The sequence below is a fragment of the Crocodylus porosus genome, unplaced genomic scaffold (assembly GCF_001723895.1).
Source record: "Crocodylus porosus isolate Cpor-Errol unplaced genomic scaffold, CroPor_comp1, whole genome shotgun sequence".
Classification (NCBI taxonomy): domain Eukaryota; kingdom Metazoa; phylum Chordata; order Crocodylia; family Crocodylidae; genus Crocodylus; species Crocodylus porosus.
Genome location: NW_017728921.1, coordinates 4,630,970 through 4,657,365, shown reverse-complemented (window position 1 = coordinate 4,657,365; position 26,396 = coordinate 4,630,970). Strand labels below are relative to the sequence as shown.

At 43.0% G+C, this 26,396-nt stretch overlaps 1 protein-coding gene across 3 annotated transcripts in view; it reads left to right on the top strand.

Moving 5' to 3' along the window:
- Nucleotides 1–26,396, top strand: part of SVOP (SV2 related protein) — a 34,098-nt gene that overhangs the window by 3,298 nt on the left and 4,404 nt on the right. For all 3 annotated transcript variants that reach the window (XR_002101891.1, XR_002101890.1, XM_019538830.1), the window contains exons 2-15: nt 5,567–5,727; nt 8,245–8,330; nt 9,411–9,509; nt 11,223–11,294; nt 11,815–11,939; nt 14,788–14,851; nt 16,512–16,637; nt 18,135–18,263; nt 19,738–19,811; nt 20,056–20,132; nt 21,787–21,894; nt 24,214–24,325; nt 25,631–25,712; nt 25,845–25,934. Coding sequence is in view for 1 of the 3 variants with exons in the window: in XM_019538830.1 (XP_019394375.1) it covers nt 5,567–5,727; nt 8,245–8,330; nt 9,411–9,509; nt 11,223–11,294; nt 11,815–11,939; nt 14,788–14,851; nt 16,512–16,637; nt 18,135–18,263; nt 19,738–19,811; nt 20,056–20,132; nt 21,787–21,894; nt 24,214–24,325; nt 25,631–25,712; nt 25,845–25,934 (1,405 nt within the window). In the remaining 2 variants the exon portion in view is untranslated. The remainder of the gene's footprint in view (nt 1–5,566; nt 5,728–8,244; nt 8,331–9,410; nt 9,510–11,222; nt 11,295–11,814; nt 11,940–14,787; nt 14,852–16,511; nt 16,638–18,134; nt 18,264–19,737; nt 19,812–20,055; nt 20,133–21,786; nt 21,895–24,213; nt 24,326–25,630; nt 25,713–25,844; nt 25,935–26,396) is intronic.

The window sequence follows — 26,396 nt, the reverse complement described above, 5'->3', positions numbered from 1 at the left end:
AGCTGACTTCCTGCCCTTTGGGCAGGGGGCTGGACTCAATGATCTCCCGAGGTCCCTTCCAGCCCTGATGTCTATGAAATCTATGAAATCTATGAAATAAACCTGAACTGAGAAGCTTCCTTATTTTAACTGGATGCAAAAATCCTTCATACCTCCCAAATGATTAAATAAATTCTATTCCCTTGAAGTCAAAGTTGGTTTTTGCATTAATTTCAACAATCCCAGGATTTTATCCTATATAATTTCATTAAAATGTAGAAGGGTATGATTTTTTTTTTTTAGAACAAAAATGGATGAAACTCTGTTCTGCCTTTGCTTACCTGTAAAGACCTGAAGTCCTGAGACCAAGTATGCTGGTTTTCCTGCAGGAGTTGATGGCAATGGGAAAGCAGTGTAAGGCATACCTTGATCAAATCCTGAGATACTCTGTGTACTTTAGGAAAAATCTCAAAAAATGTCTTAGAGGCTGTACCTCAGTTGTTCAAGGGAGCGGATGCAATGGTTGCCCCACACAGGCAGACACTGCTCTGCCAAAAATCCACATGCTGCAAAGATCTTTAGTGTTGAAAGTGCACCTCCAGAGAGCAGGTGATTGGGGAAGTGCTGTCTGTGACCAGCTGGGTCAACAGTGCGGTGCGGGTCCATGGACTACCTGAATTCAATAGAGCAAAACAGGAGGCCACATCTGCTGCGCCTCTACACGGTCCCTTTTAGTGCCTGCAGCCCAGTCACGTGGACAGCCTGGGCTGAGGAGTCCAGCCATCAGCCCCTGATGTTTTTTCATGGATCAAGGTCCTTTGCTGCCACCCCAGCACTTTGCTGCGTTCTGGGTATCAATGGTGTCATCAGCTCTTGCAAGAGAAACACAGAACTCGGGTCTTGCCAAGTATGGAAGGTCTTTCAGTTCACCTTTAAAAACTGCCGCCATTGCATGTCTGATTGCAGCTGCTGCAGCTTGCAAGGATGCCTGATAATTTGGTTTTGCTGCCCCTTAAATAGATAGGATAAAGACCCTCACTGCTAGGGCAGAATTAAAATAGCCAGGGACTAAGATGATTTCTTTCCAACAACGTCTTGTCCTTACATTTTCAAGAGTTGCAAGTATACCAGGTGTCTAAGTTATAGTGATGCTACAGAGGCATAAAAGAAATGAAAGCAGCTTTAAAGATTCTGTTACCTAGGGTTAAACATTGTGCATTTTGGCTTAGATCTGGCACAAATTCTCTCTACTTGTGCCCTGAATATTTTCCATGCACATGAAAGTAAAAAGATGGACAATGGATGTTGCTCTCGGCTCTAAACCAGTCAAACCAAGTATACAAGTGTGACTTTAGAAAGGGCCATTGTGAAAAAGCATTGGTGAACAGCTTTCTGACGTGTGTAGCAAATCCCAGCTGCATGAAGTTTAAAGTTGGTATTTCCTGTATAGACAAGACAGTACAGTTTCAGCTTTTTCTTCTTGGTTGACTCCTGGCATCATTTATGTTGGTCCCACTGGATATGGAAAGAAGACTAAGGTAGATGTCCTCTTCTGTGAGGGATAGCTGAACTCTTGCTGTGAGGGGAAAAATATCAATTTGATTCCTTGATCAGTAGCTGCTTGTCCAGCAGGCCAGCAATAGAGCTGGTGGATCTCAATGGCAGAGCACAGATCTGAGAGAGGTATAGAAGACATACATAATTTACTGCCTATTCCTTGATTTGCCAGGGTCTGTATTACTTGTAAGTACTTGAACCTTGATTCTGCAGTTCCTTCTACAGTGCACAGCAGGGAACGCAAGATTTTTGAACTATACAAAAGCATGAATGGGTGGCAGATGACAGGGTTTCAAGTGAGGCTATGTACTAGGTATAGGGAGTCCTTAGGATCGTAGAACGTGAGGGTTTGGAGGCACTTCTGGAGGTCACATCTAATCCAACTCTCTGCTTAAAGCAGGACCAGCCCTAACAACATCATTTCAGCCAAGGCTTTGTTTATCAGGGTCTTAAAAACCTCCAAGGATGAATATTTCACAAGCGCTCTGGGTAACCTGTTCCAAACTTCACATGGAGCTGATGGTTTCAGGGCCTCTGTGAGGGATCCTGTGAAACGTGGGCAAAGAATGAGTGTGTCCTGAGTGACCTGGGCTCAAGAGTGACCATCAGCATGGGTTCACTTCACTCCTTGTGAGGAGTAACCTGGCAGTCAGGCTGCAGCGCACTCATTAATAGCGAATTGGGTTGTTTAGCCCTCCCCTTCTGATTCATTGCTCTTAGACTTGTGCTTATTCTCTCCTTGTGCTGGGCCAGGCTCTTAATTACAAGAGGTGCTAACTGATTACTGCATTTATTACATAGGCCTTATTTTGATATACAAGGTTACGTTCCAGGAAAAGGTATTCCCTGTCTCTGGCAAATGGGTATTTTTAACTGCCCAAGAAGCCAGTTAAATTTTGCACCCAAATTCAGGATCATTCCAGGAAGACTGTAAAACAAATCTTTTTTTCTTCCCCTGCATGCTTTGAAGTTCTTGAATAAAAGCATTGCCTCCCTTTTTTTGGGTAAACAGTATGTAAATCACAAGTCTGTAAATCTTTAAATGGCATATTTATTCTCCGTGTGTTTTACTAGATACACGTATCTGCATTTTGTTGTGTGCTGTTAATATTTATAGGCCAGGAACTAAGCAAGTATGTCTGAAAATAGCTTTATCCTTGTGGGATCTATTTCTAAAATAATTTTACATAAATGCCCCAAATTTGACTGCTTTTCCTTAAGGGAAACATGAAGAAGCTAAAGTTCAAAATGGCAGGCAATTATAGCTGTTGCCCAGTGCCATTTTTCTCAATTGTGAATTTATCTTTGCAGGGAAACATACAGAAATCATCTAAAAACCATAGGTTATAGGTTCATAGTTTTTGCTATGCATAAAAAAAAAAATAGTGAAAGAAGCTACAATGTTATTACAACAGTGAGCTCTCTCAAGGAAAGTATCTGCCTGCTATCCATTAGTATGCTGTGCCATTCACTGAAAAAATACTTGCAGTACTTTACCTCCATCCGAATGATGGTTTCAGTGTGGTTGCTGAGCCATGGTTCTTTGCTCTGTTATATAACCTATAAGTGGGGTTCCTTTTACCCTTCATTAGGTTGAGATGAGGCCAGGGACCAACAAAACACAAACCTTTCTGGACCTGTTTGTTCACTGTTTGTTTGTATGCCCAAAAGGATCGGTAAGCCTTGATGACCGTGGTATTGCAGCCATTGCAGAAGCCGGTCCTAATGCCAAGAGTTTTCTGAAGAACTGGGTTGTAGTGTTGTTTTGCTGCTGTGCAGAAGTCAAGAGGGCCCGTGCTATGGTGCCTTCCATCCAAAAGCATTTCCTGTTTGGCGCTGCAGATGTTACCTTGTTAGCTCAGTGCAAAGCTCAGTACTCAAGTATTTGCCTTACTCAGGCAAATTCTTGGCGACACACCAGAGTAAAGAATGAGTCCAAACCTAGTGAAAACTAAGCACAGACCTCTGGATTTGTCTAGTAACAATTTTAGTGTAACTGTTTTCATATTGATTATTAGCTATGGTATCTCCATCATTTTAGATTAACAAAATGATTGGCCAAGATAAGTGTCTTGAACTCTGAGGTGGTGTGAGCCCCTTTGCTTCCCTGGGAACTGAGGATTCTTCATTAGTAGGCCACCTTCTGACGTGTGCTTCGCATTCAGCCTCTTCTTAGGATGCACAGTATCTAGCTTACCAAAATCATGTATGTATCAAAGAAGGTTGCTTCCTGTAACTCTGCAAGGAGAACAGAAAGCCACAGCATCCATGTGAATACACATTATATTATACATATTATCCCTCGGGTTAACTACCCAGTTTTAACTAAATGGGATGGTTTGTTGGCTGTTTTCTGCCAGTAGTTTTCTTTCTGGCTTCTTGTCTGTCTGCACACACACTCAACATGGATTAAATATAGTTGCATTGTTTAATTTCATATGCATTGTCCTTGTTGTAGAAATAGCCCAAATTTTAATTTTCTACGTTGTTTTCAGAAAAATGATTTGTGTCCTAGGGGACAGCAGTAATCTTGAAATTTGGCAAGCAGCTAAACATTACATAATGAAGCAGGATTCATAAAGGAATGCAAGAAATGGACTAGTTCTTCTTTTTGCCTAGACAGTGAATGTGAGGAGTCCATGAATGTAAATATGATCCCTTCTACATGCTACTTCTATTCTTTCATTATTTCTATTCAAACAGTTGATTCATTTCAGTGTTCCTTGATCCTATGTAAATTGGAAAGGCAAAAAGATTTAAACAGTTTTGAATAGTGAACCACAGGCCCTAAATAGCTAGGATCATTTTTGGTCACTTGTTCATGTTCAGAACAAGTCAGTGGAGGGAGAAACTGAAAGCTCTTACTCTCTGATAACTGTACTGCGTGAGGTATCCAATGTGAACTAAGCTGGTAGTGCTCCTTTCAGTTGCCGATAGAGAAGTTTCTGTATTTACAATCACTGCTGGCAGCATGAGTCCCCACCTCTTGTGCTTAAGTCTCAGCAGGAAGGCTGAAGATTGACTGACAACTGAACTTCTTTGTCACTCTCTGTTTAGGGCTAAGATACCTTTATTGGGAAACCCTTATGTCACCCTTCTTAGACCTACTCTGTTTTTTCAGCACTTCATTCTCCATGACTGCCTACCTCGTATGTTGTGCAGGCATTACATTTTACACAATGTTAATTCTTTTTGTTAGCAATAAATGCTAAGTGTACATGCAGTAGCTCTCTCCTTTTGAGTCTATAGGCAGTAAGTATTGTTCTTTGCCATTCACAAAATTAAATTAAACAGGGTGAAAGATTTATTGGGGCTTTAGATTCAGTGTGTCACATGGGGCCTTCAAAGTCTGGAATGATGAGGTCTGGGTACTCCAAACCTCACTGCTTGCTTTATATCACCATGGTAATGAAGATCAGCTGGGACAGACTTGCTTTCAGTCAGCATATGAATGTGCAAGACCTGTTTTTTAAGGTTAGTCCCCAATAATAACATCTGCATTTCTTCTTGCAGCTGTGAAACAACACACAAGTAATGGAGTGCACAAACAACATTCTGCACAGCTCTCTGGTTGGTTCAAGCATTGCAGATGCCAGAATATAGGCAGAAAACTGAAGGCTGGCATAGCCTTGTATCACAGGGTAGCAGGGCATCTCTGCTACAGTTTTTTCCTTTTTGGTCTTCAGGGCACAGCCACTTACAATATGGCTTGACCGTCTGGGGAGCTGAGATCTATTCTGCAGTAACAAAGTCCTTTAGTTACAGCCCAACAGAAACACAAAGCAGGCTGGCCAGGCTTAGCTTCCGGTCCTCTTCCTCTCCTAGTCAGCTGCCCATGCTGCGAAAGGCTTCCCCAGCACGCAGCCACAGATTTCTGGCTTCAATCAAGCGAAAAATCCATTTCCACCAAGAAATCTAGACGGCTCCTAATTCCATCTGGACTTCTTGCCCCAGAGAGCCTATCTGCTTCCTTTCATACCCTCAACTTTTTGACTTCTTCCTGTTGAGTCTCTCTTTGGTACGTTCCTAGGGTGGTCAAGTTTCGCCGCACAGGGGAGAGTTCCAGGTCAGAGGAAGATGCCATTTCGGGAGAACACGAAATTCAGATTGAAGGTGTCCAAACAGAACTAGAAGCTGTAGAGCTGGAGGATGGAGCTGCAGTGCCAAAGGAGTTTGCCAACCCAACTGACGGTAAGCAAGACTCTAGTTCTCCTTTTAAAATAAGCATGTGGCTTATTCTAGCCATGCTGCAGCCAAGACTGAGTCTGTCGCCTTGAGAGAACCTGTCAACCAAGGGAGTTAGAACAGTGGGGCTGAATGATGAATGATGTGCCTGTGACAAGTGCACTGCCTTCTCTAGGGGTCAGCTTGCTTATTTGTTTTACTGTTATCAGGACTGGACCCCAAACAATCCCAGATGGAAACACTCGTGAATTTTGGGGCAGGTCAAAAGCTGAACACAGGGTCCAAACTTTTCCCGGTGTCTTTACAACACGGCAAATCGAATCAAACATTCCACACAGTTGGTATCTTCAAGTTCTGCATCTGAGCTTGAGACTTCAGTCCACTTCTAAAAGTTGGTTCCAAGACAATAAAACTGACAAACTAATTCACTCAAATGTCAAAAGCCCAAACAAAGGATCTGGATCAGTTTACAACTGACTCCTTAGAGCACTAATTTAGGAAACTTGAGGAGAGTTGGCTTGGCATGTTAATGTTCCAAGGTCTCTTCTATTTTATAGTCTGCTATGAGTAGGTGCATGTAGTTGAGTTCTTACCGGAATTGCCCTTTAGTCTTTTTTGCTTGGGGCTTTTCAGAGTTTGCTTTTGGGTAACACAGTAGAAATTCAGCTGATTTAATTCCAAAAGATCTGTAAAGAGGTGGACACGATACTAGTCAGTCGAGTTAGGAACTCAGTAGCCATGGGCTCTGGATGGGAAAGACTGGAAGATTACCTGTCTGCTACCAAAAAGGAAACATTTTAACCTTTATAGCCCTACAACTTCCTGGGAACGGAGTCTTGGTCTCTCACCTTCCCTCTGTCTGGGAGCATTGGAAAAATTCCATTCAGAAATGGCATGCCGAGTTCATGATAGCAGTTCCACATGGCTCATCTTCAAAGCTGAGCATGAAGCCTCTGCAGTGTTCCTGTCTCTGGCCCACAGGGCAAGAAGACGGTACTGAGCCAAGGATTCCAGCTACTGTCCGCTGCATAGCAATACAAAGGCAGGAGGTGGAAAAACAGGTTGTTCTGAAGACACACCCACTAGATACTTAGAAGTCAAGAAGACATATTTTCTTGATGTAGTTTGAAGCCAGTAGAGCACTTGGGAATGGGCCTAGTATTGATTGGGTTTCTTTTTCTTTTCCAGTGGTGGTGGAAAAATTAGCAGGATGGAATTACAATAGAACAGATGCCCTTGTTTGTTTTTTTCGGGAGGGTTTGGTGCATGCATTCTTTAGCTGACCATGCATTTCCTCAGCTACACTTTAGTGCCTTGCAGTTATTGAAGTTTAACTTTCTTGAATGAGTCTCTACATCTGAGTGATTCTCTCCAGAGAGCTCAGCTTACCAATGAAAGTCTGGGCGTGTGCATAAATGTGGAGAGAATTTATGTTGGCCTGTTGGCCGCAAACAAAGTGACTAAAATACCAACATCACAAAAGGTCTCTGCGCCATTTTTTTAAGGGGAGGGTGAGGAAGGAAGGAAAATGACTTGCAGCAGTTTATTACAAGGCTAGATGGAGTTTTTAATGTGGGAAACTAGCTTACTGTGTGTATTGACCATTGGTATTGGCAAAACTTTGAGACAAGCTGCTTTAAATGACTATGAAATTAAAACAACATTTAAACCATGTTTTTCATCCTAAATTTTGCACAGACATAGTTGGCAATGGACAAGTTAATAAACATGAGATAGCAGAGATTTTTCAAAGGAGACACAAAATTCAGGTCCTGCTGATTTGCAGGATTCAAGACCCTTTGGTATTTGTAGCAAAGGTCTGGATAGCTGTTTGAATGTCCTGGCCAAATTCTCAACTCAGATATGTTTTGCCACCCTAAATTCCCTCTGTAAATGTAACTGCATAAAATATTATTGCTAACTTGCTGTCCTCTTGTGTGGTATTGTTATGTGCTAGTAAAGAGCTACTGTGCTTCACTCCAGAGATAGCTGCATTTCAGAGGCTGGTGAAGGGACCCCCATATATAGAAACTCAGATCCTCAGCTGCTGTAAGTCACTACATCCCCCCCCTTGAAGCCCATGATCATAAAATCTGACTAACCTGCTTGAAAACTTCTAGGGATGGAGATTGCACAATTTCTCTAGATGAACTGGTCCAATGCTTGACCACACTCATAGTCAGAAAGTTACTCCTGATCTCAAGCCTAAATTTCCCCTGCTGCAACTTGAGACCATTGCTCCTAGTTCTATCCCCTGATGTCATACTGATTTTATATTTTTAAAAATCTGTATATATTTAAGTTAATTTATTAATTTTCCTAATCATGGTGTTTGGCAAAATCTTTGAAGAAACTGGGGGTTAGTGTGTAAGAATTGAATACAAATGAATTAGAGCTGTAATGATTTAGCCTATTATTAAATTAATAAAAAATAGTTGGATTATTAGAAAGTGCCATTTTAGAGCACATCTCTTATCAGGGAAGAAATGAAGTGTTGAACCAAAAGCTCTGTTTCTTTTCCAGATACTTTTATGGTGGAAGATGCGGTGGAAGCCATTGGGTTTGGGAAATTCCAGTGGAAACTCTCTGTTATTACTGGATTAGCCTGGGCAAGTAATTGTTGTCAAGGTCAATAGCATGGACTCTGTGTCATACATTAATGTCTAAATGATGTATTCATACCCTGAAAACAAAATCCCCCAACCTTTCATGAACAGAAATACTGTTTGAAGTGTGAACTGTTGCCAGAATCAGAGCTAACCTATGCATAAATAGCAGGCTAAGCTCCTTTTCTTCTACCTCTAAGATGGTTGGGAGGGTCCAGGTAGACCTGCTGCTCTAAACTCTCAGGCTGCTGCTACCACAAGTTTATCCAGTTTTTCCTTAATCTAGTCATTTTACCACATTCATCCTCTTGGGCAAGATATTCCCTTTTCCATGTGTTTTTAGCCTCAGTACATTTTTCCTGCTGTCTGAACAATCCCTGTACTCCTAGGTTTAACTGCAGTACCCAGAGCAAAATGGTCTCTTTCTATTACTCTGTCCTCTTTTATTATTTGTTAGCCAGATCCTTTGTTTCCTAGTTATTGTCCATATATTGGGTTACAGTCTGCCCTGGTTCAGTAACTGAAGGAGAATGTGGCCCACAGATGTCTTAATTGTACATGAACCAAATTTGTGGGTGATGTATAAAGAGGGATATAAGTTATGTGGCATGAATGAATGCTTGTATTTGGGAGTCTAATGCTGATACATACCATATACTAAGTAACTAGAAAAGAAGAACTAAACAGACTCCCTGAAACTTTCACCATTACCAAACTGCATCACTCTTAAATTTGGCCTTTTGAATCCTACCTGCTTAGTGTTTTTTTCTTAGCATTAGTAAGAATTCTGCAATCTTGTAGCCTGAGTGCCTATACTGCAACACTTCCAGCGCTGTCCCTGGTATCTAGGGAATGAGTTTGGAAGTGCTTATGTCCCTACCCACTTAAGTGCTCTGAAGATATATTGCTGTTTTCCACTGCACTGTGCAAACCCGCAGTGCCTTTCAAACAGGGTTGCCTTGTTTTGCCTCCATGGTCAGAATAGCCTCATCAGGGCAAGGTTACCATCAAAGAGATAAGCGATCTTATGTTATGTCAACCTGATTTCTCAGCAGTCATTTATTTTTTTTCTTGCCCTTCTAGATGGCAGATGCTATGGAAATGATGATTCTAAGTATCCTAGCTCCTCAGCTTCATTGTGAGTGGCGATTACCAAGCTGGCAGGTTGCATTGCTCACATCGGTAGGAAAAATAGCTGACAGCTCCTGTATTCTGTAAGGTGTTTCCACTCGTTGCTGTTCAGACATGATGGTTTCTATCTCCATGTAAAATCTGCTCATGGGCTTTGCAGACTGGAAACAACTCTGATGTTGTTTTACAGGGGTATGGAAGCCTTTCTTTAAAAGCCAGAGTCTGAAGAAAATAAACATAGCCTGGATCATGGCATGTTTTGGATGTCAAGTTTCATGCAATTTGCAGCCAGTCCCGCAAACTTCCACAGGTTCATTATGAACTTGGGCTTCCAACCCTACTCACACAAAGTTTCATAACTTTGGCAACTTTTCCAGGGTGCCTTCTCTCTCTATCTCAGGAAAGTTTAAATTCCTTTGCCCATACCAGGATTGGGAGCCCTGGACTAGAGTGGGATTTTGCTGTTCAAGCAAAATGGTACCTGGCAGTGGAGCCCTCACAGATTAACCCTGCAGGAATGCAGGTGGGCTTGGGGAGGAGAAAACCGGCCTTGGAATACGACTAGGTGGCTACCTTTTACTTATATATTTTGCTGCTGTATGGCATGTAGGTTAACTCCAACCCCTGCCTTTTTATCTCCAGTGGACTTTGATGACATTTTTGGGCCACAGCATGATTGCACACATTTGTAGATACACTAATATGCTTTTAAACCAAAAAGTCAGTTTAAACTGCCTGCCTCTGAAATCAAACCCAATAAAAGCCCAGTGCCTCAGCACAGTACAGTTTTAGCTCAGTATGAACAGGGGGTAGAGTAGCAATCGGTATGAGCTAGAAGCTGATACATTTGTGCCTTTCAGAAGTGAGCACCCTCTCTGATACCATGTGTTGCTTAGGTTCACATTTCTTTCTCAGGCAAAAGTCTCACTGACTTTTGACTGAGCAAAGACCTCAAGGTCTGGCCCATGGGTAAAGCTGAAATTCTGGTAATTGGCATGAATGGGGCAGGAGTTCAGCCCCTATCTTTCTTTTCTGGGATGGGTACAGGTTGTTTCAACATTTTAATCTTCTTACTGACTCCTCCAGAATTGTAAAATCTAATCTGGCCTTCACACTGTTTTTGCCAGTGAAGCCAAACCTCACTCAGCTGCCTGGTGAAACTGTCAGTCAGAGGCTAGAGATGAGTTGGGGCTCATACCCAGAGGAACTGTAGCTTGCAAGGTACTGATCGTGTAAAGAACTTAGGCATATGGTTGCCTTCAAACAACTGGCTTCCCTATAGAAGCTAGGGGACTTCATACCTTGCAGGCCTGATCTCTAGATGCCTAGGATCCCAGGATGCCCTTTCTGCAGATGCTGTCTTAAGGCAAGGCCTTAATGACCTTCAGTTTATTAGCAGCTTGCACTACCCAGTCACTATGTCATATTTTTTAGTTTAACAGAAATATATAGGTGGGATTTAAAAAAACAAAAGGACTTGGCACTGATCTAACTGATCGTAGTGAAGTCACTAGAAAAACTCCCCGGGCTCTCAATGGGAGGAAAATGTTGAGGTAGTGCTGAGCAATCCCACTGTGTGTATATCCTTTAATAATCTCTTCCCAGATGAGCTGTGCCCCAGGCACACAGCAATAGTCATTGGTAACAATAAGGGTTTGGATTTTCTGGTCTGACTGCAGAGTTGCACCATTTTCTTTTCTCTGCTCTTACCTGACTCTCTGTTGATTCCTCCTGTTAAGAGGAAAAATTGCTTCTGTTCCACAGGTAGTGTTTGTGGGGATGATGTCGAGCTCCACGCTCTGGGGGAACATGTCAGACCAGTACGGCAGAAAAACAGTAAGCCTCCCCCTTTTACCAAAGTATATTCTGTCATACTGTTGCTTTAGGACACTCTGCTTAAGTCCATACCACACTACCCCACTGCGGTCAACAGGGCTGCAATAAATAAGAGTGAGAAAAATAGAGAGCACTGAAGTGGATCTGTCTGGCCATGTTGCAAAGTGAAGCATATTTTTCTTCCATGAGAGTCCCTATGAAATTCTGGGCACTCGTACAGCAAGGCACTTAAGCATGTGGTGACTGCCTGTGTTTCACACACACAATATGTATTTGTTTGTGCAAACCACAGGGATTGCAACTTGGTGAAGAGCACCTGCATGCCACAATGCCAAGTGCACCTCTCCAGTGCCCTTTGACAGATTTTGGCCTGGCTTCGTGAAACAATGGTTCCCAAGCTTATAGGACTGTTCTTCTTGGATTTCATAGGCTGTCTGAGCTGTGAACTCTAGGTTTCAGTCTTTATCTCATTAACTTATGTTACCGCATAATCCTTTTTCTGCTTGTTGGTTAAATACAGGGCCTGAAGATCAGTGTGTTATGGACCCTGTATTATGGGATTCTCAGTGGTTTTGCACCAGTGTACAGCTGGATCCTTGTGCTCAGGGGACTGGTGGGCTTTGGGATTGGAGGAGTGCCTCAGTCGTAAGTAAATATTCATGTTTTAAAATTTTCTTTTTCAGTTTTTTTCTGTGTTGAAAGAGATGCTGACATAGGATTCTGTCTGTTTCTCTATTAATGCCCTCTGAAGCCACGTTCATAAAAGGATATTGGTCCTGATATATTAAAATGAACAAAGGTTTTTGAAATATCATATTTCTTTGAGGAGGTAACTAAACTCCCCAGGGACTTGTACCTCCTTCTTTATGAATAAACTGTGCCCCTGAATTCAGTGTGATCAGGAGGGTTACAGGCTCCCCCTATTATTAGGCTTCCCTCTGCTAAATTAACATGCCACTGTGATTCAGTCTGTACATCTAGAGCAGGAGGCTCTGATATGGTCTGTAGGTTTAATTGGCACTTACTTTGCTGCTCTGACCTGGAGTGATAATCTCTGGAAATCTGTTGACCACACACAGGTGAAGCAGAATGGACAGGATCCTTCTCTATCCCTCCAAGTATCTGGGACGTGGGGTGAAGGTAGAAGGCGCAAGCACTCCACCATTACAACAGCAGAAGCGGGGAATAGATAGTGTGAAACTTTCAGCAAGGCATAATATAGCCTGGGAGCAATGCATTGCCATTGCATTTCCATATTCTTTCCTAGGGAGGAGTGTGTAAGTGATGACAGTGAGTTGTGACAATACCATATCAGAATATCAAAGCTAATAATCAGAGGAAGGGCTGAGCCACAATCCCCTTGTGTTTTGTGAAACTTCAGATTTCTACCCAGTTCCAAGCCTCATCTGTGAAATGGGTACAGAGTGGCACGCTAGATCCAGAGAGTCTCGGACCTAGAATGGTTTGTCTGTTTCCATGGATTAGGCTCACCCTGGGCCGAGCAAAGAAGCGAGATGACATTCCATGTTGTGATTGAAGTCACGAGAATCGCCTGGCTGCAGGCTTTTCATTGTAAATGGAAAGGGAGGAGCAGAGCCATGCACTCTCCCCTCAGCCATTTATTCTAATGAATAATTGATGCTGTGCCCTACTGAGGTGCGATTTCAGTACAAGAGGAGCCCGACTCTGATTGATGGCTCTTGGACCTGTTTCTGAGGCAAGCCAATATCCTGTCCTGGCTTGCGGTGTTTCTAGTGCTGTTCCCACAAATCCAGATAAAAGGGCCTCAGCTCTGGTACTATTATTAATTTGCTTTCATTGCTGTCCCTGAATACTAGATGTGAAGGCAATAGGTGCCTATGCAGGGAAAGCCATCAGTCTGTTGTGTACTTATTAACTGTGAGCCAGATCTTGCCATGCAGTCCCCAAAGAGCGTTACTAGCAGGGGGCAGGAGAAAAATTGAAGCAAAGCATGAGAATTGTTAATATTTTGAACTGTAATCATTTATTGATTTTTATTTCACTGCACAGGTATGCCTAGGTTCTTGCATTTTACAGACAGGCTACCTGTTTTATCCAGGTACACAAAGAGAGCCAGTTACAGAGTTAGGAATGGTTTCTGTTTATCCTTAAAGAATGGTCCCATTGGCAAAAAGACAAATATATGTAAGACAGCAGAAAGAACCACCTTTTTATTATTCTTGAGTAGGCTATAGCCTTTTCCTTTTAGTGGTGGAATTTCTGTAGAGTCATTTAGCTATCTTTGTAATTGTATTATTTCATTTTGTAATGGACTTGGGAACAGAGTTTCTATGAGAGATGCTATTTAAAATAACATACTGTGTGATGGAAACCTATTACTGCAGAAACTCCTTCAGCTGCACTTGAGAACCTGTGGCTTCCCTTGAGAATCACCCATGCAATATTGTATGATGCTGGATAAGATTATTCATGTTGACAGCATCCTCAGATCCCAAAGCTGAAGGTGCAGAACACTCCCATAAAAGAAAGGCAACAGCCTACATACGAAAGCAATCACTTTCTGTCCTCTGGTGCCATATATATGTGGGAATTTTCTGCATCCTATTACATGCAGCTCCATTTTTCCCTGTTTTTAATTGCTGATTTAATGTGATGCTGTTTGCAACTCTATCCCCCAGTGAGCTGAGCTCTGGGAAACCGCTCAGAACTTACTCTGGCATTCCTGACGTCAGTGAGAGTTTTGCCACAGACTTCAAAGGCAGCGTTATTTGGCCCTTAAGGAGTATCAAAAGCAGAAACAGGACAAGTGGTTGGAATGCAAATACAGCAAGAGCACAAAAGTCCTATCAGATGGTTTGACACAGATGAAAATATATCTTTGATTGGTTAGTGTCCCTTGCATTAATCCTCAGGAAACAGAGCAAATACTGCCCGTTGGCACAATGAGGGAACAAAGACTCCACAGAGCAAGCTAGGATATTTCTAAAATTTCTGCTTAATAAAAGATTGCAAATGATTTTATATGAGCAATAACAATTGCAGCCTTGAAGTATCCATCTCTTGGTGGATGAAAACATGGAGTGGCCCAGTGTGAAATCCTTTCAGCTAGCTGTTACACCCAGGAGAAATACCTTCCCCCAAAGTTATTCAGGTTATGCACTGAACCCTGTGGACCACACTGAAAATGGAGTTTGAATGCCCTGGTTTTTGAGCAAATTCACATCAAAGGTTGATTGTGTTCACTTTCTTGAGTATGAGGTTACATTGCTACAGAAAGGAGCAGATCATATGTTCTGTTACAATGGTAAAATCCCTGCTGAAGTACATGGCATTGTTCTGGTGTAAGTGATAGGAGAAGCCGACCTGTGTCTATCGCACTGCTAGCTGTGTGGGTGGGGAAGGGGTTTTATGTTGTTACTATGGTGTTTGGTAGCTTTAATAGGAAATAAATTAAATGTCTCAATATACCTCTATGTGCTAACATGACTGTTTTCTCAATATTCCTTTGCAGGGTAACCTTGTATGCTGAATTCCTTCCCATGAAAGCCAGAGCAAAATGCATTTTATTGATAGAGGTGAGCAGTGAGGGCGTGTGTGTATAGTCCATAGAGGCAGAGGCCTAAATTTGGCTTTCAGTTACATCTGTTCAATCCCACTGATTATTTCATAGTTTCATAGTAGGTCGGGTCAGAAGGGACCTGAGCAGATCATCAAGTCTGACCCCCTACCCTGGGCAGGAAAGAGTACTGGGGTCAAACGACCCTGGCCAGGTGATTGTCTAGCCTCCTTTTGAAGACCTCCAGGGTATGAACGAGCACCACTTCCCTTGAAAGTTGGTTCCAGATCCTAGCCGCCCTGACTGTGAAGTAGCGCCTCCTGATGTCTAGCCTGAATCTACTCTTGGTCAGCTTATGGCCATTATTCCTCATTATTCCTCTATTTAAACATTTCACAACCAAGTAGAAAGAGTATAGGGCTGTATTCAGCTCTCTGAACTTAAACCAAAACTATACAAAAGTCAATGAGTGCAGAACTTGGCCCATTAAGAGTCAACTTGTAAAAAGAAAAATGTGCGGTTGCTTCATGGATGATTGAAGCCAGCCAAGTGTTACCGTGAAGGGGAGAGCTGTGCCGTTACTTGCTCCATACTCAACAGGCTGTCCCAGTGAAATCCTATCTTCCCTGAATTCATATCCCTTGCAAATACAAAATGAATCGTCTCAGAGAATTTCAGTCTAGAATTCATTTCAACTAATCAGAGGGCAGTAGACAAATTAGTCTCATATTTTCTGTCTTGACTTAGCTAGCCTTGGGGTCCATGTGATCCCCCCCAGGGAGATCAGAAGTTCATTCTCAGGGTTGAATAAAGAGTTTATAGGAAACTAGTTCAAACTTCTAAGCGGAAGGAGAGAAAATGTTGGATTGGCCTTGGTGGGATCCGTGACAGTGTGCCAGCTCCAGCCTCCCTAGTAAGAGGCTCAATTCCATCTTCCAGATGCAGACCAAGCACTCACCTGTTGGCTTTTATTGTTTATCCTGTATAAGGAGAACGGGATGGAGCTCCGATTGCACTATAAGTCATAGGAATTGCACATTTTAATGATCTTTTTCCTTAAGCTCTTTTATCCTGCCAAGGCAGGGAGAACCCAGAATCCTGGTTTAATCATCTGAATCTTAAGGAGTTTGTTCCTGATCTGATGAAACTGCATTCATTGTAAAATACTGGAGTCCAAATTCAGTTAGTGGGATCAATGAGGCTGCATCTGTAAATCAGAGCTGAATTTGGTTCATGAACTGTCAATTAACTGTGACTCTTCATTACTTTCTGCAATTCTGCTCTAACAAATGGAATCAGCTGAGTGACCTTGTTGAAGGTGAACTATAACTGTAGGAAACCTCCACTGTGAGTAACAAAGAATGTCCCTTCACATGGAAACCATTTGAGAGGGTTCAGGTGTTTTAAGCGAGGTTTTCTAGAAAATGCTGGAGCTAAGTTTTCAGAACTGAGTGAAAAGAAAAATCCCTTTCATAAACATCTGGATTTTTCTTTGCATTCATATTAATTTGTCCCAGGTATTTGTCTCACTGTCACTCCCTGCATTGCACTCTTTGGAACAGCAGGAGGAAGAATACATTCACAGAGATGCTTCTTCTCCGTTTGGTTCCCATTCTGTAATCATGCAATCCCATATTGTCTCATCCCTTTTGTGACTACTTCCTTTATTGCTTTGGCAGGTCTTCTGGGCCCTTGGAACTGTCTTTGAAGTTCTCCTTGCTGTGTTTGTGATGCCCACCCTTGGTTGGCGCTGGCTGCTCATTCTTTCTGCTCTCCCACTCTTGCTGTTCGCCATCTTATGTTTTGTAGGTATTCTTTACAAGATAAATGTGCAGTACATTTAATGAGCCACTCTAAAAATGCAGTCCAAATGAATTGAATCATGACAGCATTGAGTATCCTGATGGCACTCTGTTAGTACATCTGAAATAATGATAAAAATGCTGCTTTTTCAACAGGGAGCTAGTAACAGCCTTCCCAATAAGGTTATGAGGTAATGCTTGTTACCAGATATATTGCTGGACAGCGATAATGGTTGGGGTTTTGTGAAACCACATTCAGAATGGGACTCCTCTTCCCAGCATCCTGCTCCAGTTTCAGTTGAATTCAGTGGAATCAACATTTTACTCTTATTAATTGCTACTTTTCTGGTTCTTCTCAAGACTCAAATAATTTAACTGCAAGTCAGAAATTCTGTTTAATCTGTTGTTCATTAAAACGCGCCTTCAGCGTTCATGTGACTGCTTCATACAACATCTGTACAGCTCAAACTGTTATGAAATTCATGTAATTGGTGCTCACCTGAGCTGTTGTATGCTGTTAGGTAAATGTATATGTCAAAGCAGCATGTGGACATGTCTACACATGTATATTAATTCACTTCAGTAAATGCTGGTGATTATCTTTATCGCACCGGAGTTTATTGCTTCTGGGCATGTATTTACACACGTACCTGGGATTGCACCATGTTGAACTGGGTTGGAGCAGCCTTGGCTGGCAGAAGGCTTTGTGGGGGGCCAGCCTACCAGCCCAGGGCTGCTCCTTCCAACTCAACATGCTGCAGACAGGCTGGCTGGGGTATGAGGGTACTTCAGTGCAGAGCTAGCTGGTAGGCAGCCCCCGTGCAGCACACATGTGCTGCTGCAGAGTGTTTTACACGTATTATCCTGCTGTGGAGTAAATTAATTTACCCTAGCCTAATAGGGGTGCACATGTAGATGCCAAGAAATTTACTGTGCAGCTAATTAGTCAACTGTGCAGTGAACTTCTTATGTAGATGTGTCCTACTGAAACACAATTTTAAAAAGAGTTTTCTAAGCTGTGTTTATGTCCTGTTTGGGCATAAGTGATTGATTGTTTGGTATTTTTCCTGTTTGGCCATCTGTTCCTGTTGCCATTGTTTTTCAGGAATGCCTCCAGATAACTATGAAGGTATTGAAATCTTATTTTTAAAAAGAACTTTATAAGTACACATTTTAGAATGTGTTGAGACTCCCGGTAACTTCACTAAGTGTTTTGTTAATCCTGGTGTGAAAATACCAAGACACTGCAAAGACCTAGTCATCTCTTTTGAGAGTGTAAAGTAGAAAATTGGAAGAGGCCTCTTGTGAGAGAGACTTGAGATTATGGTGAAAGTAATACTTTGGAGTCTTGGAAAGCCCTTTGGAGAACCTGGTATCCATAGGTAGAAAAACAGATCTGTCAGTTGTTACAGGTCCATTCTGGTACTTGTGTGAGCTTGGGTCATAGAACCCATCCAGTCATTTTATTGTCTTGTCTTTGACATCCACTCTGCTCTCTAGTGGCTGCCAGAAAGTGCCAGATATGATGTCCTATCAGGAAACCAAGAAAAAGCTATTGCCACTTTAAAGCGAATAGCAACTGAAAACGGAGCTCCAATGCCTCTGGGAAAACTAATCATTTCCAGGCAGGTGAGTACAGATAAAAGGCATACTAATGTTACAAGATATAATAGCAACTGTGCTACTCTCACATATATTAATCTGCGTAATGTTTAATTTTGGCATCCCAGCTAGTAATAAACAATAATGAGGAGGGATTGCATGTGTTTAATTAATAGTGATTTAAATCAAGGGCTCATTCTCATTTCCACTAAAGACTCTGACAGTCTGAGGGAGCTGTAAAGTGGGCATTAGTGACATTTTCATTCCCTTCAAGGATTAGTGAAAGTAAGAATTGGGCTGTGACAGTACCAGCGGTCCCATATCTAGACACTGGAGAGCCATGCAGTTTTGGCTCTCAGGCTGGATCATACCTTTGCAGCTAGCCCATATGCCTGTAATGGAGGCTCAAACCCCTAAATGTTCCCACAAACTGTGGATATGATTCATAGCTGGGGCCAGTTTCACCAGATGTTGTATTGGACTTATTACCTTTTAGCCTGTATTTGGTCAGGGGGCAAAATATCCATTTTCAGCACCCAGATCAGTCTAGGAAATGGGTGTGTCTGGCTGGTACAAAACCAAAGCAGCATAAGAACTGAAAATCATAAAGCTGACTAGCATGGCATATATATGACTGAGTCCTGCCCAGACAAGGACAATGGAATTGAGCCCAAAGAGTTGTGTAGAGCTGACCAGTGGCCTTGAGGGAATTTCAGGGCACACTGTAGATGAGCCCCAGGTTGGGTTTCCTTAGGGCTCAGAATTAGTGAGGACTGGGAGCTCTGCCCAGGCAAGCTTTGCTTTGATACCCCTTAGAAATGTTTGGGCTAGCCAGAATCCTCCTGTTGTGCCATGCAGAAACACTTTGCTTAGTTGGGAGGTTTGGTTTTCAGGGTGGGGTTGGGAAGTGGTTTTTGCTAAATCACAAGCTTGTGGGCCAGATGCTCTGCTCCTCCCAAATCCACACAGCTCCAGGGGAAGGGGGAGCTGAGCTGTCAGGGCTCAGCTTTCAGCTCCTTGATTCTCTAACTGCCCTGGCCTTGGGCCCAGCCTAAATTAGAGCCGCCTAGGGCTGTTCAAATTTACCACAGCTGGCTGTGGTGCCTAATGGATCAGACACCAGCTGTATAGTTCAGTACAGTGGAGCCCTCCCTCTTCCCACCCCCAGCTCCACCTCCCTGCTAACGCATTTCTGTCCTCCCCTGTGCTGGAGCACAGTAGCTGGTGTATGAGCCAGCTCTGATGACTTTACACCCCCCCTGGCAGGGGCATTTTTACCTTGGGAGCCCTAACTAGATAGATGGTGGCTTCTTTGCACTGCTCCTAAAGCTCCGGTGGCCTCCACAGGGGCTGAGTGTCTGTAGATGTATCAGGCGGTACCTGGGAGAGTGGATGCACTGTGATTCCAAACAGTCTGGTGCCCTCTGACTTCTTATGGCGTTGCATGAACTTGAGATCCTTACCGAATCAAACAGCTTCATTTTAATTTGTTTCAAAACAGGAGGACCGAGGGAAAATGAGGGACCTTTTCACACCCCAATTTCGGCGGACAACATTGTTGCTTTGGTTTATATGGTAAGCGGAGATTTAAGTGGCACTGTGCCAGCATAGTGGATCTGTGTGTTTTTGGATGAGTGCATTTGCAACCTCACTGAAATGCAACAAACCCTCAAAAAGCTGTATTGATTTGTGATTTTTCTAAACCACCTATTCACTTCCAAGCAATGGAAGACCTCACACTGCAGATCCCATTGTGATTTATATTGATTATGATTTGTCTGACCAGTTGAGACTTCCCCTCTCATTTTCTTCTGTGCAGGTTTTCCAATGCCTTCTCTTATTATGGGTTAGTTTTATTAACTACAGAGCTCTTTCAAGCAGGAGACGTCTGCAGCAGTGAGTACCAGCCCTTCTCTTCTTTCTAAATATGCCCTTGTAAATGAGAGGGAGAATGTGTGGTTCCTTGTATTGAGCCAGCTCCTGCTGATGGCTTGAGAATGATCATGACTTCCAGCATGCAGCCAAGGAAAGCTTGTTAAAGCTTGCTTATTTTAACTGCTCATCCCTGTTCTGTGTTTGACACCTTGGGGTTCAGCAGTGGCTGGGGAAAGGCCTGCCTTGGCCTGAGTTGTGAAAACAGCAGTGCAGCCTGCAAAGCAGACTGATTAGGGACAAGTGCTTCTCCTTCCCAAGTGCCATGTGATTCTGGAAAGGTCACCTTTCCAGTGTGGCACTCTCAGGCCTAATTATGGTTGAAGTAGAGTAAATTTTACCCGCCATTTGGCTCCCAGGTGCTTGACATATAAAGAGCTGTGGGAGGGGAAGGCATCATTTAAAAATAGGGCAACTTTGTTTGTTGTGTTTCTGTTTGAGAAATGTGTCAACTGCATCAAGAAGATCCTTGAGGCCCTTTCAAAATCAGATTTCTGAATAGATTAATGCCTTCCCCAAAGAATACACTGAATTAGGGGGAGCAGCACAGAGGCTAGGAAGTTATATAAAGGTGATGAGTAAGAATACAGATGCTGGGCTGATCTGGCAGCCTGGTGGCTGTTGAAGACAGAAAACTTCAGCTAGCTCCCAAAAAGTGCATGCATCTTACAAAGATCTTTGTATGGAGAAACCAGGGGTCCAGAAATTAGACTGTGGGCTTAGGAAACAGGACTTTTGATTTCTTCCGCTAATTCCATCATCTGCTCTCCGTAAGACACCGAGCAAGTCACTTAACTATTGTGTCTCTCATTTTCCCCACTCGTAAAATTTCACTGTTAAAAATGACAAACCTGCCAAGGTAGAAGTCTGCACTGGTAGAGTGTCACCTGCTTGGGGTGCTGAGAATGACTTTATTTATTAATATGATTTGCAAACATGAATATTTCAAGGAAGCTCAAATGCAATAAGCAGAGAATGGATGACAGTAAACCCAAAGGTCTTTAGGAAGTATATATGGAACTGTGTGAATGGCTTACATGGTCATTTTCTTCTAAAAAGCAGGATAAGTAAAGAGAGTTTGAGGATAACAGGAAGAGGGAGAAGGATTTGGGTTTCCTTGTGTTTCAAGCACTATAATAAATAATGATAATACTTTGCCTTTTCAGTAGCACCTTTTTGTCCCTGGGTCTTAAAGCTCTCTATGTTCACTAATGAGTTAGATCTGCTGTCACAGCCCTCCTGTGGCTTAGGTAAGGTATGGATATCCCTATTTAACAGAAGTGGAAACCGAGTTAGAGGAGGTCACTGAGGAGGGTCACCACAGCCCTGTGCTAATAAGAAGAACCATGACACTGATGAGTAGGTTGTCACTCTGTTGCTCATGGAGGCCAGGTATGAGAACCACAGGTCCTTGGAGCTGTGTGCTCTCTGTTGTTTGCTCCAGACAGATGCAGGTAGAATACACCTGCAGTGCTGCTGAATACTCCAGCTCTGTCACCCTCACTGGTTTCAGCAGCAAGTCTACAGAAAGGCAAAAGGGTAGAGCAGGAGGAGTGAGGATGCACACAGAAGAAAGGACTTAAAATATCACAAATGTTCCTTCTTTTCCCTCCCACAGTTTCTAGTAGAAGGAAAACAGTGAAGGCAAAATGCAGCCTGGCGTGTGAGTATCTGACAGAGGAAGACTACACAGATCTGCTCTGGACCACATTATCAGAGTTCCCAGGTAAGTGCCAGCACCTTGCCACGGGGTGTTTGTGGCCAGGCCAGTCTCTGGGATCTGCCTCATAAAGCCACAGTGGCCTGTCTGGTTATAGATCCCATTCAAGCCACATGCCAGGCATTCAGGTAACAAGTAAATAGGGTTTTATAACTCAGTGAATTTCTGTTGCAGTGGCATTTGCATGAGCTTTCATCCAAGTCTTGGCTTTCCAGAGGCATTTCTTCAAGAATTCTGGTTACAGTAAATCAGGGTTTGACTTGCATCCATTAGCCCCGTTGATGTACTGCATTGTTCTCCATCAGAGCTGTTGTTTTTAAGGCCACATTTATTTAAATAAGCAGCATGACAATGGAGCATGCACAATGGGTGGCATGTGGTAGCAACAGTTCTATTAGATGTAAAAGTACTTCCTGGAGTACTGGTCGACTTGCAATGGTATAATATGAGGCTCTGGATATTATCACCATTCTAGATTCATGTTTCAAGGGTGAATTCAACCGTGGGGCAAAAAAGAGTGCATTTCCATTGCAGCCAGTGGGATATAGGAATGGAAAAAACAGGGTTGGTGTTTGCAGATGGCTTGCAGCTTTGTTGAGCTAGCTTTTCTAGTCATCATGCGACATCTTGCAAGTTTGTCAAACCCTGACTTTTTAAGAGCTCCTTTGGTGAAATAGGATCAGCTTATTCAAGCACAGCTGAATCAGACTTTTTCTGGCTGGCTCAGGAGATGCTGACCAATGTTGTTAGGCCTGTCTCCAGCCACAGCCAGAACCCCAAATCTTGGCCTAGCTGAGGCTTGGAATGTCAGTCTTGCCTGGGTGTGAATGCAGGTTGTACTGCTTTGCAGCATACCTCAGCAGCTAGCCAAGGGAGTCCATCTCCCCTTTAGGTTAGGGCTAGGATGCAGCTGATGATAAGCTGGAAAGAGGCCAAGAGAATAAAGGAGGAGCTGTTGGCTCAAAAAATCTCATTGCCAGCTAAATTTGGTCTTCAGTGTAATTAGGATAGTCCAGTGTTAAGACTCCAGCATCATTCTGTTCTGAGAACTGCTGTTGCACTTTAACACAGTGAGTGTCAGCAGGACTCCAGAGCTGATTCTCACAGTTCTTTTGCCTGTGAAACACACATAACATAGCTGCTCCTTTGCTCTATGGTAAAACAGCTAATACTGATGCAAAAACAGCAGAAGGGTTCCATAAATACATCTCTTCTGTATTTGAAAAGCAGCAAGATGATGTGCTGGTATCACATGAGTTTGATTAAGTACTTTTCCAGTCCATTAGTAACCAAGGAGAATGTTAAACAGCACCCAGTAGGGATAAACATTTTTAAATTAGGGAACACAGATATCTTTCACTAGAGAGTCCTAAAAAAGATGACTGAGGAGACCTCTGGCCCACTGATGCTAATTTTTAATAAATATTGGAAAGCCAGGGAAATTCCAGAAGAAACATACTAATGTTATGCAGTATTGAGAGAGGACATGTGACTGTAGGCCCCTTAGCTTGACAGCAGCCCTAGGCAAGATAATGGAATAAATGAGATGAGATTAAATTAATAAAGAATTAAAGAATAGAAATATAATTAATGCCAGTTAATTGGGTTTAACAAAAATAGGTCACATCAGACCAACCTGATTCATTCTTTGAGTCAACAAGTTTGACTAATAAAGGTAATCCTGTCAATGTAACATGCCTGGACATTTGTAAGTGTTTAATTTCATGTGAGACTCTGCGTAAAAAATCAGCACTAGGCTATAGCAGTTAAGCACACTTTAATGAAAGAGCTGGCTAATTTCCAAAATGATGGTCAATGAGAAATCATTGTCACATGGGGCGCTTCTGCAGAGATTAGTACCAGGGCCAGTGCTATACAACAATTTCATCAATGATCTGGAAGTAAATATGAAATCATTGCTAATGCAATTTGCAAATGCCACATAGGTTAGTGGACTGGTAAATACTGATTAGGTCATGGCAGCATAAAGGAGGATTGGAATCAATCAGTAAACTGGGCCCATTCTGGCAAAATGTGTTTTAATACCAGCAAGTGCAAGTTCTACATGTGAAAACAGGGAATGCAGGCCATGCCTACAGGACTGGGGGCTAGATCCCAGAAAGCAGGGGTGCTGAGAAGGATTTAAGGACCACAGTGAGCGAGCAACTAAGTAAGTGCTCTTGGAGCTATACTGTAGCAAAAAGAGCTAATTCAACCCTTGGATGCATGATGAGTAACAGATCGAATGGGAAGGAAAAGAATTAGTTTGTTTTGTAGCAAAATTAACTCACAGGAGTGGAGCAACCTATGTCTGTTCCCCTCCAGGTGTTCTGGTGACCCTATGGATTATTGATCGGATAGGCCGCAAGAAAACCATGGCTCTGTCCTTCTTTGTCTTCTCATTCTGTAGTCTTCTGTTATTTATCTGTGTTGGAAGGTAAGTAACCCAAGCGGAAAGCAAGCTCAGATCCACTGGCTCTTCTGCATGGGACAAGAGAGAGGTGGGGGGGATGGTTTTAAAAGCCAAGTTAACCTGTGAAAAGAATTCCAGGAGAGCGTTTGGCTCCTCTCCGCCCAGAAGTTAGAGGAAAAGTAAGGGAAGTATGCAGAGAGAAATCCTGCCCCCGTAATACTTTGAAGGAGGCAGTCATTTACAGCAACATGGGAACCAGCTTTGCAGAAACATTTTGCATTAATCTGATGCAGCATGGCTCAGCTGCTGATGCAGAGAGCAAAGCTGGTACCTCTGGCTTTTTGTTGTGGGTTGTATTGGCCTTCTGAGTTTGTGAGGACACACTAGGTTAGGCTCATGGCAGTAGCCCTGTCTTCCATTCTACTGCCCATGCCAGTTCACAGCAGAGCTTGGCCCATAGTAGTGAAATGGAAACTCAGTGTTGCATGGAAGGCAATGGGTGCTGATCAGCAAAGTCAAGGTCTTGCCTTGGAAACTGCTGCAATGGTGGAACCTTCCTTGGCTGTCAGCTTTCAACAGAACAGCTGTTTGGCCTGCTCAGGAACCCATCAAGGCCAGGCATTCTGCAGCACGTAGCACCCAGCAGTTTCCACTGTGGCCCAGTTTCCCAAGAGCCCATCATGCATGCACTGGGCTCAGGTCTCCACAACATCTATTTCTGGTTGCAGGTGATGTGTCCTGTGGAATATTCTGGTCTTAGGTTCACTTGTGTGCCAGGCCACTCCAAGCCTGAACAGCAGTCCATAGAAATGGCACCTTAGTTGCTGCTGGACTGTTTCCTATGGGGAGAACATCTAGGACATTTTCACATGCTCTCTGGCTGAGGATAAATCTTAAATATATAAATAACTCCCCAAAAGTATCCATTTCATATGCCCCGAATCTGGTTCTGAACTCATTTATACTAACTCTGCTCCAGGGGCACTAGCTCAGGGCCACATTGGTGTGAGGTCAACCACAGAGTGCATATTGTTCTCAGCCAGGCATCTTCAGGCTGCCACAGGTTCACAGAATTTATTTCCTTGATCACAAGTTATTAATAGTGTGTTGAAATATAGGCTCTTAGAACAGTCCATGTGATTGCCGAGACCAGCATGTTGGGCGTTATCATGCTCTAAAGACCTAAAAACTATGAAAGGGTCAATAAAATCAAAAGGAATCTGTTTATCAAAATTTGGAATATTTTTTTTTAAGTTGCTCTTTGCCTCTGTGTTTAAAGGAAAACTGTTCAGAACCACTTAAACCCTGCTCTTGTTTCTCTCCTCTCAGAAATGTTCTTACTGTGCTGCTTTTCATCGCAAGGGCTTTCATTTCAGGAGGCTTCCAGGCTGCTTATGTTTACACTCCTGAGGTGAGAGTAGTCATTTATGTAACGAGAAGTTTTAATTGGGGTGAGGTCCTGGTGTGGGAAAGCTGAATGCTATCGTCTCCTGAACGTGTGCAAATCCTCATTGATTTAATACGCTGCTGTTTTATCCAACAGGTTTATCCAACAGCCACTCGTGCTTTAGGCCTAGGTACGTGCAGTGGGATGGCCAGAGTGGGAGCCCTGATCACTCCATTTATTGCACAGGTAAAGTCCCCTCTTGTCCAAGCCTAGGGATGTGGTGGACAAAGCACAGCCAGAATTAGCCTATGTTGAATGCTCCTAATGCTTCAGGGAGAGATCCATGACTCAGGAGGGCAGAGACCAGCAAGCTGCTACAGAGGGAGGTTGTGAGGAAGGAACAGAAATGATTGAAGAGCTCTAAAAACTCCTTCCTGTTACAAGTGGATCAGAGCCAGGAGGTTCAGAGTTGACCCTTCCCAAAGCAGGGATAGTTCGGCCATGGGATTTTCTTTGGTGCATGTGGGAAAAGAAGCAGAAGTTTGAAGAAGGAAGGAGACGGCAAGAGTGAGAGACTGGCAAATGGGTCAGTACTTCAGGCCGAGGGACCCCATATCATCTGGTTGTTTGAGTGGTCACATAGGGAGGGCCTAACCTGGTGGTCTGCTGGCTGAGAGATGGCCAGAAACCCATGGCTTCAACAATGGC